The sequence below is a fragment of the Sturnira hondurensis genome, unplaced genomic scaffold (genome assembly GCF_014824575.4).
Source record: "Sturnira hondurensis isolate 20B ecotype Veracruz unplaced genomic scaffold, ASM1482457v3 Scaffold0014953, whole genome shotgun sequence".
Taxonomy (NCBI): domain Eukaryota; kingdom Metazoa; phylum Chordata; class Mammalia; order Chiroptera; family Phyllostomidae; genus Sturnira; species Sturnira hondurensis.
This window is the reverse complement of record NW_028087584.1, coordinates 1,401,212-1,417,404: the sequence shown is the minus strand read 5'-3', so window position 1 is coordinate 1,417,404 and position 16,193 is coordinate 1,401,212. Positions and strand designations below refer to the sequence as shown.

General features: G+C 39.1%; 1 protein-coding gene across 8 annotated transcripts in view; it reads left to right on the top strand.

The window, feature by feature from the left end:
* ST7 (suppression of tumorigenicity 7) overlaps positions 1–16,193 on the top strand; it is a 319,529-nt gene that overhangs the window by 273,304 nt on the left and 30,032 nt on the right. For 7 of the 8 annotated variants that reach the window (XR_005069142.1, XM_037064214.1, XM_037064212.1 and 4 more), the window contains one exon: positions 1,071–1,173. Coding sequence is in view for 6 of the 8 variants with exons in the window: in XM_037064214.1 (XP_036920109.1) it covers positions 1,071–1,173 (103 nt within the window). In the remaining 2 variants the exon portion in view is untranslated. Of the gene's footprint in view, positions 1–366; positions 503–1,070; positions 1,174–16,193 lie in introns of all 8 variants that reach the window. The other variant, XR_005069143.1, reaches the window with a different exon arrangement.

Genomic DNA, 16,193 nt, shown 5'->3' with positions numbered 1-16,193 from the left:
TATGGCAGAGGGGATGGTCATCTCCCATTCTTTGCTTCATCAATTCCAAACTCACTCCCAACCCAGGGTCTGTTTACTTTGAGTCGCCATGTCAGTGGGACATTTGCCCACTTTACTCAGGCAGGTGACTATGGCATAGAGAATTTCCATAAACATCTAAGATGACTGGCAGATGAAAGAGAATAGATGGCTTAACTGTTTTTCAGTTCAGGAATGCTTACACTGCCCCCAAACACTCCCTTGGTAGCATTGAAAGTCAAATAACAGGAAAGAAAATAGCCTCTGCTATGTCAGACAGGATTGCTGTTAAGTGTGTGTGCCCTTCGAGACCGAAGTAATTGTCTTTCGTTCTTTTTTATCCTGTAGATCGCCAGTACCTACTGCAACATCTTTTCTCCCTACACAGCGACTCCAGCTTGGGAGGGCAGGGCCAGGGTTGTCACAGCTTCCCCTGTGGTGTCTGCCTGCCAAGCACAGCTCTGGAGTTAGCCCTGGGTGTGAGGTGAGAAAGAGATTGCATGGTCTGGTTTTTTTCATTCACTTGGGCAGGTGTCTCGCCCACAGTTTGGGCATGCACACCCCCCTTCCGGAACGGCCCCAAGCAGGCTTTCCTGCTGCTGAAGCTGCAACCATTTAACCTCCATGGCAGCATTGACGTTGGGTTGGGAGCCTCATTTAAAATTCTCCCCAGTTTGGTTTTTAACCAAGTGAGCCCTTCTGTAACCTAGTTTTCTCTTTTTCCTACACTGTCTGCCCTTGTCAGTCCTGCCCCCTCTCCTGAGCTAAGCAGGTACCCCATAGAAAATTTAGATTAGCTGTTTAGCCAGGGAGACTTAACAGCTGAATTTAATTCCTGCCGCAATTAGATGCAAACATGCTTCCTGCTTCTGCTGGGGTTTTTGTTGGCCTTGGTCTGAGGGGTCACTCAGAGGTTTCATGTAGTGGAGGTTTGGAAAGGTCATGCCATTGGCTCGCTGTGGTTTGATGGGCCCTTGATGTGTAGATGCCTCTCTGGATTGATACCCAAGCAGTGTTTTCAACTAGATGGTGTTTGTCTTTCTGCTTTTCAGATTCTCTCCCGAGGCTGCATCTCGGCGGGGGCTGAGCACAGCAGAGATGAATGCAGTCGAGGCCATTCATAGAGCTGTGGAATTCAATCCTCATGTGCCAAAAGTGAGTATATGGAATCCCCACAGGAACTCGTTACGGTAGCAGAGAAGTGTTCCATGACCACAATACCATGTTTTGAATGCAAACAGTTATAAAGACATGAATTGCAACCAACAAATGTTGAGGCCCTGTGTAGTCTAAGATTAGCCTCATTTTAAAGCAAAAGCTGCATTCAAATGGATTTGGGGCTGATTTTCAGGCTTCATATAATAAGAATAAATTAATACACCTGACTTAGGTAGACTAGGTCAAGAAGTCTAAAATAGGCAAAATATGAAGATCTCAAGGGTATTTGACTAGTTTGTAGTCTAACGTATACCCAACTTGAGAAATTAACCATGTTGTGAATGAAACTTTTAAAAAATACTTACCAACATGAGCTTCTATGTCTCTATAAATAAATGATAGTTAATTAGTATTGGCAAGAAAACAATAGGGAAAACATCAGAGTATGAAAGTTTTTTTAACTTGTGAGTGTCATTTTAGTAAGTAGGTGTAGTAAGAAATATCTGTCATAATTATTAACCACATGATTAACCAATTTATAGCTCTCCATAATAAATACCAACTTAAAATTTCTCATATATTTTTTTCTGAATTTGATTTTAAGGGAGTCAGATATTTGTAGTAATATAAAGATAATTCTGTAATCTTTCATTTCGGAGATGGATCTATATTTATGATTTATCTGTATTTGAATACCTATTGTATGATAGGCACATCACTTAACATTTTCAGTTTCTTCATATTATAAAGCACATTTTGACTTCTAGGAAACTATTCCTGCAGTTTATAACAGGTACTGCAGGGAACAGTGTTCTTGCAAAATGTCTGATGAAAACTTTTATTGATGAAAATGACCCAAAAAGGCTGTTTTATTTTTTCTTGTCTTGTTATAGGGCTGGAGCAAAAGAGTAGTATGTATGTGTGTGTTTGTGATTATGGAGTTACCTGTTTCAATTTATTTTGTTGTTATCCAGAATGGCAAAGATCTAGTATCATTCCTGAGGTTTTACTCAGGCCGTGATCATCCTTTCACAAAACAGGAAACCAAAGAGTGGTGCACAGTGCCACTGTGGCTGAAGGGTGTATTTATGCACTCTAGTTTCGGTATCTATGCAGATACCCAGCATAGTATCTGTAAGCTTAGGTATTATATATAGAGTGCAGTATATAGTCACCTGCCTGAGTAAAGTGGGCAAAATGCATCTCTTAATATTTTTCAGCTAACTGAAAAATGTTCATTCACATTTTATTAACATTTAAAACTAATCATGAAAATATTGTCCTGAATTATAGTAAACTAAAGTTATCAATTAATATTTATGAATGCCATTCTCTAACTAAAGAGCTATTCTATCAGCATAAATAAGGCTCTTTTGGAAGTAGTATTGGCAATAAAGTCCTAGATTCCGAGTCAAAAACTTGCATTCAAGATCTGGCTCTTTTATTTATTAGCCATGGGACCTAGGGTACACAGTTCAAAAAGGCAAAGAAATCTCTGAACCATTAGAGGATGCTTTATATTTAATGGGATTAAAGTAGAAGCTTTGAATTTAAAGGGAATATTCTCCATTTTTTAATATTTCATTCCTGTGATGCTAGACAAATGAAAGTCATGTTATACTCATCTCCGTTCTATAGCTTCATCTATATGTTGTTATAGTTTATTGGATTTTTAGCTGTAGATCCCCGCCCCCCCCCTTTCCCTGAGAATATGGTTCCCCACCCACCCTGCTCTCCATTGTCAGTGTTCAGATTTACATGAGGGAAGGCACATTTCTTTCAGTGGTTCGTTACTCCACATGTATCGGAGTTTTCACTAGTGCTGTATGCTCCCAGTGCACTGGGTCTGCATCAGAAGGCTGTCCCTGTGGAGACAGATATGTGTTTTTGGTTCAGAGGATATTACATTAACCCTTTCAGGGCACAAAAGATAAATTTTCATTTACTGAGGTAGTTCCCAAAAAAAGACCGAATTATTGGTTTATTACTCCTAGTATTAGGTATGTTTTTTTCTCTCTGTGCTGGTATTGTAAAAATAAATTCTTTTTTATATTAGACAAAAGTATAAAGAAATCCTTTATAATCCCATCATATATTCATATTCCCTTCTAGCCTTTTCTTTCACACATTTTTAATTCTTAGGAATCATGGTCACAGCATATTTATATTTTTTAAAAACATGGGGCTCTTAACTTGGACTTTGTGGATGGATATTGGGAGTATATCTATTCTTTCTTGGGAAAGATCATCATATCCTCCTTAACAAAAGCTCTCCTCTAACTTAACATTAAAGTTCAAGTCTTTTAGCAATGTGCCTTCAAAATATTCTCAGTTAACTGTTTTCTAGATGACTTACTTTCTTGTATTTATATTATAAAAAACACATTATAAAATCTACCATTTTAATCAATTTTACGTATACAGTACAGTGTCATTAACTATACACGCTTTGTTATACAGTAGATCTAAACTCTACATTATTGAATAGCAACTCTCCATTTATGTCCCACCTCTCTCCTGGTAATCACCATTCTACTTTCTGGTTCTGTGAGTTTGGTTACTTTAGATACTTCATATAGGTGAGATTATGCAGTATTGGTCCTTCTGTGACTGGCTTTTTTCACTTAGCATAATGTAATCCAGGTTCATCCCTGTCATAGCATTGGACAGGGTTTCATTTTTTTAATCTTCTTTGAAGGATATGTTTATTGATTTTGAGAAGGAGAGACAGAGAGACAGACATCAATCAGTTGCCTACATACATGCCCCAACCAAGGACTGAATCTGCAACTCTTCAGTGTATGGGACGATGCTCTAACCAACTAAGCTGCTCGGCCAGGGTACATTGATATTCCATTGTATGTGTGTATATGTATCACCTTTTCTTTATCCATTCATTCATTGATGGAAATTTAAGTTGTTTACACTTCTTAGGTATTGTGCATAATGCTGCAAAGAACGTGAGACTGCATATATCTCTTCAAGATCCTTTTTTCAGTTTTTTTAGATGAATACCTAGAGGTTGGATTGCTGGGTTATATGGTAGTACAATTATTTTTCTTTTTTGCGGAATCTCCATACTGCTTTCCATAGTGGCTGCATCATTTTACAGTACACAGAAGTTCTAGTTTCTCCACTTCCTTGCTAGTATTTGCTATATTTGATTTGGGTATTTATTTTTTATTTTTTATTTTTTATTTTTTATTTTTTATTTTTTGAATAGTGGCCATCCTAACATTTGTGAGGTGATATCTCATTGTGATTTTGATTTGCATTTCTTTTATTATTAGTGATGTTGAGCATCTTTTCATGTACCTGTTGGTCATATGTGTGCATTGTTTGGAGAAATGGCTGTTCAAGTCTTTTGCCCATTTTAAAACGAAGTTTTTACTCATAATGAAGTTTATAATGTATAATAAACTATATACATATAGTTTTCAAATGTTTTCTCTCATTGCATAGATTGCCTTTTTATTCTTGTTTATTTTACTGTGTAGATTGTTTTAGCTGTGCAGAAGCTTTTTATTTTGTTATAGTTCCACTTGTCTATTTTTGCTTTTATTGCTTGTGCAATATTCAACAAATTAGTGTCAAGACAAATATCATGAAGTTTTTAATCCTATGTTTCCTTCTGGAAGCTTTATAGTTTCAGGTCTTACATCTAAGTCTTTAATACATTTTGAGTTGATTTTTGTGTATGGTATAGTATAAAGGTCTAATATTTCTGCATCATTTTTTGAAGAGGGTGATTTAATTCTTGTGCCTTCTATTGCAGACATCAGGTTGTGGCCCACTTCAGTAGTGAACTTTTGGGGGCATAAAGATTTTTTGGTATTTAGGATTATTTCCTTAGAAGAGATATACAGAATGGTAATTACTGAGTAACATATAGGAGCATTTCAGGCCTCTTGATATTTATTGCCAAATTGCTTACCTAAAAAGATGGTAGTAGTTTACACTCCATCAGGAGGTGATTCCTTTACTATTTCATCACACTGTCTCCAGCATTGAGGAGCTCATTTAAAACAGAGAGAAGAAAGATATATTTGAATTTGGCAGTGGAGTAAATGGAAGCTCCACTCACCTCCTCCCAGGACCAAGCTGGAATTACAACTAAATTAAAGAACAATCATCCTGAATAACCAACTAAAGACTAGCCAAAGACAAGTCTTATAACCAAGGATTTACAAAAGAAGCCACATTTAGATTCGTAGGAAGGGTGGAGATACAAAAAAAGGGTTGGCGCTACTCCCATGAGTGGTGACTGGGGTTCTGGAAGTATATCTCAGCTGCAGGGGTTACCCCTAGAAGCATGGGGTCTGAACTTCATGCCGGGCTCCCCAGCTCAGAGAATAAGAGCCAGGAAGAGGCACCCACATAATATCCAGCTGTGAAAAGCAGTGGGGTTTCTCTCTGCTAGGGAGAGACTGAGACTGCTGGAGACACCAGCACACTCTTAAAGGACCAATGCACGTGATTTTGTTTATAGTGACTCACCCCGGGCTCTGGTGGAGGGAGGACAGAACAGGCAAGAGTTGCCTGAGGAGATTCTGGGGTTTGTGGCTCTGGGAAGGGATCTGTGGGGACAGCTACCAGGATCCATGTACTGAGTTAATTCTCCCATGCCACATATACTGTTTTTCTTGAGGGGAGTACTCCCCTCCATGTGGCATCAGCCTGGGGAAAAGCCCCACTCTCTGGAATTCTCTTACCCACCTTGCAGAGCTAAGCTCTTACTGAGGAGTTATCTGCTTTGGCCAGGACGGACTAGGGGTGTTAGTGACTGAGTTATCAGGCTTTGGGATGGGGGCCATTTGCCCCATTTCCTGTGAACCAGACTGGTGCTTCCTCCTCCTGGAAGATCTGACAGAACTGGCCTCCCAGCTTCCAAGAGACCCAACCTCCAGGCACTGGAAAGCCCACCCACCCAATTCCTAGTGGCTCTGCCCTGACAAATTTGATGAAAAAATCTGGGAAAGATTGAGTCTGTGGCTGTGGAACAGGGACCACACCCACCTACCCTGAAGCCTGACCAGCAACTCCTCCATATAGGAAATCCACGAGCCCCATCCTTTCAACCACGCAAGTGGCTCTTTCAGTGACTCAGACTAATAGGCAGCCAGCAGGTGGAAGTAGGTAGAAGCAGATATTGAGATGCCTTGGGTCTTTTACTAATCAGCCCCAGCATCTGGTGCTAGAAAAACCAGGCCTTGGTGCGCAGTTTGGTGCTTCTGGTGTGTACCCAAGCCCAGCACAGTCAGCCACAAACTGTGGATCACTTGTAGCTCCAAACAAGTTGTTGAGGGCCAGGCACAAACAACGTCTGACTTTAGCCTACATAAGATTCCTCTGTAGGAGGCCCTAAAGCAGCACACATAATAGCCAGCTTTACACAACATCAGAGCAGGATCTAATAAGCTTCATAGACAGCATATCCAAAGGAAGATCTTGGCAGGGACCATGTTGAGGCAAATTCCCCTTTGTGTGGTCAGCACCTGCACAGCAGCTTACATGATGTGGTCAGGGTTAAGCCTCACAGTCAGCCAGTCTGTGTGGGTTGATCCCATGAATGAACAGGCCAATAACAATCAAGATTCAATTATAATAGGAGGGCCCGCATAACCCACGAAAGGAACATTCCTAGCACCCAAACAGGTAATTAAGGAGACTGAGTCACTAGGTCCCATAGGAGACCTACTACGTAAGGCCATGCCATGAAGACTGGCAGTCATTGCAGATCCATCTAATACATAGAAACAAACACAAAGATGCAACCAAAATGGGGAGACAAAATAACAGTCCTCAGAAGAAAGAGCAGGAGAAAATCTCCAGAAAAAGAGCTCAATGAAATGGAGGCAAGCAATTTGTCAGATACAGATTTTAAAGTAACAGTTATAAGGAAGATCAAGGGACTTAGAACTGCAACAGCACAAAAAAGGACATAGAAAAAATTTTTAAAGGACCAATCAGAAATGAAGAATACAATATCTAACATCAGGAATACACTGGCCCTGGCCAGATGGCTCAGTTGGTTGGAGCGTTATCCCATACACCAGAAGATTGCAAGTTCAATCCCTGGTCAGGGCATATATGTTAGGCAACTGATTGATGTTTTTGTCTCACACAGATATTGGTCTCTCTCTCTCCCCCTTCCTCTTTCTCTAAAATCAACAAAATATATTCTTGACTGAGGATTAAAAATAAAAGGAATACACTTGAAGGAATAAACAATAGGTTGGACGAAGCAGCAGATTAAATCAGTGATTTGGAAGACAAAGTAGGAAAAAAACACCCAATCAGGCAATAAAAGAAAACAGAATTTAAAAGACATTTTAAGGCAGGGGTCCCCAACCACTGTTAGGAATTGGGCCACACAGCAGGAGGCTGAGCGGAGCTTCACTCACATGCATACATGCATTACCACCTGACTGTATGAGCTCTGCCTCCTCTCTCTTTTCCACACCTCCATGAAACTGGTCCCTGGTGCCAAAAAAGGTTGAGGACTGCTGTTTTAAGGGACCTTTGGCACAACATGGAGCATAACAGCATTTGCATCATAGAAGTACCAACCAGAAGGAGAAGAAAGAGAGTAAGGGATTGAGAACCTATTTGAAGAAATAATAACTTAAAACTGCTGGTGAAGAAAGAAAGAAAACCACACAAGCCCTGAAAGTAGAGTCCCAAAGATTCCCACACCAAGGCACATCATAATTAAAATGGCAAAGGTTAAAACAAACAGAATTTTAAAAGCCAAAAGAGAAAGACAGTTACCTACAAGGGAGTTCCTATAAGATTGTCAGCTGATTTCTCAACAGAAACATATCAGAGCAGAAGGTATTGACATGAAATATTTAAAGTGATGGAAAGCAAGAACCTACTACCAAGACTACATTACCCAGCAAGGCCATCCTTTAAAATTGAAGGAGCCATAAAGAGCTTCCCAAACAAGAAAAAGCTAAAGGAGTTTGTTAGCCCCAAACCATTATTACAAGAAATGTTAAAGAGCCTGCTTTAGGAAGTAGAAGAAAAAAATAAAACAGAGTAACATAGTTAAAAGAATAAGTGGCAATAAATATGTACCTACCAATAATCACTTTAATGTAAATGGTCTAAATGTTCCAATCAAAATACAAGAGTAGCTGACTAAACAAGAAAACAAGCCCCAGTTATATGCTGTCTACATGAGACTTACCTCAGAATGAAAGATACACGATGACTAAAAATAGAGGGATGGAAAAAGATATTTTTCATGCAAATGGAAATAAAGAAATGGCTGGGGTGCAATGCTTATCTAACAAAATAGATTGTGAAACAAAGGCTATAGTAAGAGACAAAGAAAAACATTACATAATGATAAAGGGAGTAATCCAACAGGAGATTATAACCCTTGTTAACATTTATATACCCACCATAGGAGTACCTAAATATGTAAAGCAAATCTTGAAGGACACAAAGGGAGAGACCAACATTAATACAGTCATTGACATCAATGGATAGATCTTCCAGACAGAAAACCAACAAAGAAATAGTGGGCTTAAATGACACATTAGATCAGATGGATTTAATTGATATCTTCAGAGCATTTCATCCCAAAGCTGCACAATATGCATTATTTTCAAGTGCACATGTAACATTTTCTAGAATATTAGGACACAGAACAAGTCTCTATAAATTTAAGAAGATTGAAATCATATCAAGCATCTTTCCTGACCTTAAGGATACAAAACTAGAAATCAATCACCAAAAAAAGGGAAAAGCTACATGAGACATGGAGGCTAGGTAACATGTTACTAAACGATGAATGGATTAACACTGACATCAAGGGAAAAATTAAAAGACCTTGACACAAATGAAAATAACACAGCAACCCAAAATCTATGTAATGCAGTGAAAGCAGTCCTAAGAGGGAAATTCATTGCATTCGAGGCCTACCTCTGAAACAAGAAAAATCTCAAATAAACATTCTAACTTTACACTTAAAGAAACTGGAAAAAGAACAACAAACAAAGCCTAAAAGTGAAGAGAGGGAATGAAATGATAAAGATCAGAGTAGAAATAAACAAAATAGAGTTTTAAAAAACAATATAGAGTCAATTAAACCAAAAGCTGGTTCTTTGAATAGATAAAGAAGATTGACAAACCTTTAACCAGATTCATCAAGAAAAAGAGACAGAGGACCCAAACAAATAAAATCAGAAATGAAAGAGGAGAAGTAACAGCTGACACCACAGAAATACAAAAGATTGTAATAAAATATCACAACTAACTACATGCCAACAGATTGGACAATATGGAAGAGATGGGTACATTCCTAGAAACATATAATCTTCCAAAACTGAATCAGAAAGAATCAGATAATCTGAATAAATGTATTATAACTAATGAAATTGAAGCCATAGTTTTAAAAAAATCCCAGTAAACAAAATTTCTGGATGAAATGCCTTTACAGCTGAACTTTACCAAACAGTCAAAAAAAGAACTAATACTTCTCTTTTTGAAACTACTCCAAAAAATTCAAGAGGAGGGAATACCCGCAACACCATTTTATGAGGCCAGCATTATCCTAATTTCAAAGCCAGATAAAGACAATACAAAGAAGGGAAATTGAAGGCCAATATCCCTGATAAACATAGATTCTCAACAACATAGATGTTGTTTAAATTCTCAACAACATATTAGCAAACTGGATCTAGCAATATATTAAAAGATCATACACCATGATCAAGTGAGATTTATTTCAGGGATGTAAGGTTGGTACAATTTCACAATCAATAAATGTGGTACACAACATAAACAAAATGAAGAATAAAAACCACATGATCATATAAATAAATGCAGAAAAGGCATTTGTAAAAATATAGCATGGATTTATGATAAAAACTCTCAGCAAAGTAGGACTAGAGGGACTATAACTCAATATAATAAAAAGCCATATATGATAAAACCCACAGCCAACATCATACTCAATGGACAGAAACTACAAGCATTTCCCTTAAGATCAGGAACAAGTCGGGTGTCTACTTCCCCACTCTTATTCAACATAGTACTGGAAGTCCTACCCATAGCAGTCAGACAAGAAGACATGGAAGGCATCCAAATTGTAAAGGAAGAAGTAAAACTCATTGTTTGCAGATGACAAGCTATTGTATATAGAGAACCCTAAAGATCTCACCAAAAAGCTACTATAACTGATAAATAAATTCAGTAAAGTAGTGGGATACAAAATAAATAACCAGAAATCAGTTGCATTTTTAAAAAAATTTGTATTCTCATCAGAGGACATTTTTTAAATTGCTTTTAGAGAGAAGGGAAGGGATAGAAACAGGCACTGATCTGAGAAACAGTGACCAGCTGCCTCTTGTACGCACCCCCACTTGGACTGAACCTGCATCCTAGCTTTGTGCCCTGACCGGGAATCAAACCCATGACCTTTTGGCTTATGGAGCAGTGCTTCAACCAACTGAGCTACAAGGGCCAGGGCTAAAATGCATTTTTATACACCTGTAATGAACTATCAGAAAGGGAAACTGAGAAAACAGTTGCACTCACAATTGCTTCAAAGAGAAAAAAAAAACCCTAGGAATAAATTTAACCAGTGATACAAATGACCAGAACTGTGAAAATTATAAGACACTGGAGAAACAAATTAAAGAAGATGCAAATAAGTGGAAACATACACTGTGTGAATGAATAGGAAGAGTTAACATCATTAAAATGTCCATACTGCTCAAAGCAATCTATAGATTCAACACAATTCATATCAAGTTGACAGTGGTGTGTTTCACAGACTAGAACAAATATTCCAAAAATTTGTATGGAACCATAAAAGACCCTGAATAGTCATAGCAACCTTGAGAAAGAAGAAGAAAGTTGGAGAAATCACACTACCTCTATCAAACTATACTACAAGGCCATAGTAATCTAAATAGCATGGTACTGGCTATTTAGATTACTATAAAAGATTACTATAAAACAGACACATAGATTAATGGAATAGAATAGAAAGCCCCAAAATAAACCTGCACCTTTATATTCTGTTACTTTTTTGACAAAGGAGGCAAAAATGTACAGTGTGGTAAAGATACTCTATTCAATAAATGGTGTTGGGAAAGTTGGATAAATACGTGCAAAAAAGTGAAACTAGACCACCTTCTTACACCATACACATGAATAAAGTAAAAATTGATGTAAGACCTTAATATCAGACTTCAAACCATAAAAATCTTAGAAGAAAACATAGGCACTAAAATCATGGACATTTTTTGTAGCAATATTTTTTCTGGTCTATGTCTTGGTCAAGGGAAAAAAAAAACAAAAACATAAACAAATGGGACTACATCAAACTAAAAAGTTTTTGCATGGCAGAAGAAACCATCAACAAAACAAGAAGACAGATCCCTGAATGACAGATCATATTTGCCTGTATATCTGATAAAGGCTTAATATCCAAAATTTACAGGGAATTTATAAAATTCATCACTGAAAAAACAATCCAATTACAAAATAGGCAAAGGATCTGAATAGATGCGTCTCCAAAGAGGACATGGCCAATAGATGGCCAATAGACCTATGAAAGGATATTCAATGTTACTAGTCATCAGTGACATTGCAAATACAATTAAAAGTGCAAATGTAAGCCATAATGAAATATCATCTCACACCTCAGAATGGCTATCATCAATAAATATACAAACATCAAGTGTTGTTTGAGGATATGGAGAAAAGGGAACCTTCATGTGCTATGGTGGGAACACAGATGGGTGTAGCCACTGTGGAAGGCAGTATAGGGTTCCCTCAAAATAGAAATGGGATTGCCTCCACTTCTGGAAATTTATCTGAAGAAACTGAAACAGTAATTGGAAAGAATATATGCACCCTATAGTCACTGAAGCACTATTTATAGTAGCCAGGCTTTGGAAGCAGCCCAAGTGTCCACTCGTAGATGAGTGGATATAAAAGCAAGCAGTGTGTGTGTGGGGGGAGCAAACAGTGGCACATTTACACAATGAAATACTACTTGGCCATAAAAAAGTAGGAAATCTTTGCCTTTGCAACAATATATGTGGACCTCAAGACATGCTAAGTGAAATAAGTCAGAGAAAGGCAAGAACCACAAGATTTCACTATATGTGGAACGAAATGAACAAAGTGAACTAACAAAGTGGAGATAGACTCTTGGATGCAGAGAACAAACTGACAGCTGTCCTAGGGGTGAGTGGTGGGGGACGTGCAAGAAGGGTGAAGGGATTAAGCAAAGAAGATAAAGACTAGGATGCAGACAATAGTATGGTGATTGCCAAAGGGAAGGGTGGGTGGAGGAGATGGAAAAGGGTAAAAGGAGGATAAATGGTGATGGAAGGAGACTTGACTTTGGCTGGTGAACACACAGAACAATATGCAGGTGATGTACTGTAGGACTGTATACCTGAAACTTATATAATTTTATTAACCAATATCACTTCAATAAATTCAATAAAAAATAAGTATTTAAAAAAGAGAAAGAAGAAAAATAAAATGCATTTATGCTTTGATTAGTTACAAATTGAATTCTATTCTTTTAGTTTGTATTTTTTTAGCTACTACAAGTAAGCAATTATGTAGACTACCTATTATGGGAAAACATACTAATTATAATGTTGGAGCAAGAGGTAGCAAGATAAAGGCAGGCAAACCTGTGAAGTGTTACTGAAAAGGTTCTGAAGTATGTGAGGAAAGGAGTCCCACTACTTCCTCTCTATGCGCTAGAGGGAACTGTGGGAAGGAGGAGTTGTTTAGCTCCTTGCTAATATCCTTTTCAATAAAATGGGGATAAAAATACAGGCTTCATGGGGTTAATGAAAAGTAAGTGGAATTACATTGTGTAATTCATCCAGTGCATAGTAGTCGCTCAAATCATGTTGGCCCCTTCATCTTCCCTTCCCTTACACCTTCAGCTCTATTTCTGCACTAAATAGAGGCTAATTAGAAACATGCATTAATTGGTATTTCTTGGGCCACCCAAGTCTGATTAGGTCAACCAGAGAGTTGACCACTGGCACTGTTATGCTGTTGGCCTTGAGTACTCACAAGGTCCCTTCAGGCCTGCAGATTTGAAGGGAGTCTCTAACATGTACTGGCAGCAATTGTTGTCATCAGGAATTCTCCGTTTGTATTTGGTAAGTTCTTTTTTGTGGCTGATTAAAGTTATCCATTTCCAATCTCTGACTTAAACAGGGTGGCACAAAGGTAGGTCTACAGTTGTTCGTGTGGAACATAATATAATAATTAATAAAAAATAATACAGGATAAGCTGTTTCACATACTTACAACTGTAAACTTACTTTTCCTTATGCTATATTGTTTTAGCATAGTCATCCAGGGATGCAGGAGAAGAATGCTCAGAGGTGCAGGAATGACAGAGAGAAGGTAGCAGGGAGCCAACATTGCCCCAAGTAGGAAAAGTGGTCAGTGGGACCCAGTGCTGAGAGATGAAACAGCATGCCACAGACCAATAATGCTTTATTACTATTTGTTAGAGAAATAAACATTTTTTCCTCTTAACATAATCTTATATGAAACCTTAATGAACAAAGTAAGTAAAAGTAGAACTGGTCTGGCTGAAACCGGAATGAGAAAGCAGGTGGCCCAGAAACCCCAAGGCACCTCTGCATTGAGTTTAGAAAAGAACGGGAGCCATCGCCACTACCACAGGCCAATCCCAAGCTTTTGAGGTCCCACCCGTAGAACAGGAAGCCCCACACCCATTCTGAGCAGCAGGAGGGGGTTGAGGGAGCCCTAGTTGCCTAGGATGCCTGGGCGTTGTAGGTACAGCTGTTAAGGGAGAAAAATCAATAAAAGTCTCCAGCACCAATGGGAGAAAGCTTTCATTTCCATCTTGCCTAAAATCCCAGCACTGTTAAACCATGGGCTCTTCTTCCTGGGCCCACCCTGGAGGGAACAGGAGGTGCAGTGGACTACAGGAGCCCTCTTCCCTGTAATGCTTGAGTAAGGGACTCGCCATTTTCCTGAAGCTAATTTTATCAACAGGGAAGCCTGGACTTGACAGGATGTTGAGGTGAAGACCCCGTAATAGATTTTGTTTATAAGTTGTAAGTCTAGGAATGTAGAAAGTCATAAGAAAATAGAGGAAAGAATGTAGAATGTTATGACAGAAATATATTCCCATTAAAAATTAATTTAAAAAAAAAGCTCATCTAGTGTTAATCTAGAATCTCAAATTTCATGGGGCTTATGGGGGAAAACATCCTGTAATTGTATATGCTAATGGAGTATTCACAGGACCTTGTTAGAGTAATGGAAACTCTATTTCATGCAACCGCTAACACAATCTTTTCTTTATATCTTGGCAAAGCTGACTGACAGAATGTAAAATTGCTTTTTAATCTAATTTAGGATGCAAAACATGTAGTGAGTTTAAACATTTAAAAATGCTTGAAACATGGAAGCAGAAATTCAAAATGCCCTCCCAGATTGTCTATGATACTGTGTACCAACAGTACATTACAGAAATATTATTTCAATATAAGGTTCTTTGAATCGAGTCATATTTTATTCCAAAGCTTTTTGTGAATTAGAGTAAGGGAATGTATTGTGGAAATGTGACCCAGGGAAAATAGAGCAGAAATGAGATTTTAGCCACATTTCACAAGAAGAGTAGGTTTCTAAGAGGTCTCTTTATTTAACAGAAGGCACTGTAGCTGCTCCCACCAAGGTCACTACCACCAAGGCCACCCCCATCTTAGTCACCAGATCCTTTGGCCCCTGTTCCAACCTCATGCTATTTCATCTCTCCTCAGCATTGGGTCCCACTAACCACTTTTTCTATCTGGAAGCCATTTTGGCTCCCTGCTATCTTCCCTCTATGTCACTCCTGCATCATTTCCTCCCCTGTGCATCCCTTGGGCTGCTTCTCTGGGAAGCACCATTGCTTGAGGCTCTCCTGAGAAATCTCATGAGCTCCCACCTCTTCAGCTTCCACCATGCCCAGCACACCCCAAGCCATGTCTCCAGCTTCTCTCCCAAACTGTCATAGCCAGCTGCCTTCAGGCCATTATTCCAGGGATGTTTTGCAGGCACTTTCGGCTGTTTTTGTTACCTTCCCACTGCTAAAGCCTCTTACTCCTTAAGGGTCTTTATCTAAGCTACATATAGATCTTGTTACCAGACAGAGGGCCTGGCCCTGAGTGGGGCTGCCTAAGGCCAATGGTAGTATGCGGGTTCCTGGCTTTGTGTAGGAAAGATTTCACAATGTGTGTCAAGGTGATTATGAGAGTATGTTTATTGAAGCTGGGGACAGAGAAACAAGGAAGGCATTAGGGTAGAAGAAACAGCAGAGAGCCTAGGCCGGGCTGCCTTTGCTCGCTGGGATGGCAGAGAAACGATGGACTTGGGGCAGGTTCAGGGGATCAGCCTGGGACTAGCAGCTGCAATACACTGTGTTAGAGTTTAGGAGCTGTGTGCCTGTGGGGGAAGGAGAGAGGGGAGAACAAAATGGTGCAGCTGGGCCCTTTGTCTTGAGCCTTTTCTTTCTCTCTTGCAGGTGGGAATCTTAGGGGAGGTCTCAAGGGGCTGTTTCAGCAGAATATTCATCAGTTTTTCAGGTGTGCCCTTTTAGTGTTGTGGTTTTTACTGATTGGTCAGTGCCAGGATAGGGGGTTATTAGTCATTGCAGTTGGTCCTGGTGTTGTACACCTGGTTTTGCTGCTTTGCTGGGCCTGGAGCGGAGATACCACTGGGGCCAAGATGTGATAGGGAGGGGACCTTTTGTATCTGGCTGAAAATTGCTGGGTCGTTGTTTTTAGCTATCAGTCTGTTTTCTTATTTCACTTGCCTAAGAATTTTCCTAGCTTCTTAGTATCCTGTCTCAATCTCACATTTTTCTAATTTCCTAAACTAGAAATTTTATAGTCACCCTGATTCCTTCTCTCATCCTCAGATTCAGCCAGGCACCAAGTCCTAAAGAAGTCTGCCTCCTCGGTTACCCCTCACCCAGACCGTGACAGGAGCTTTCTAGGATT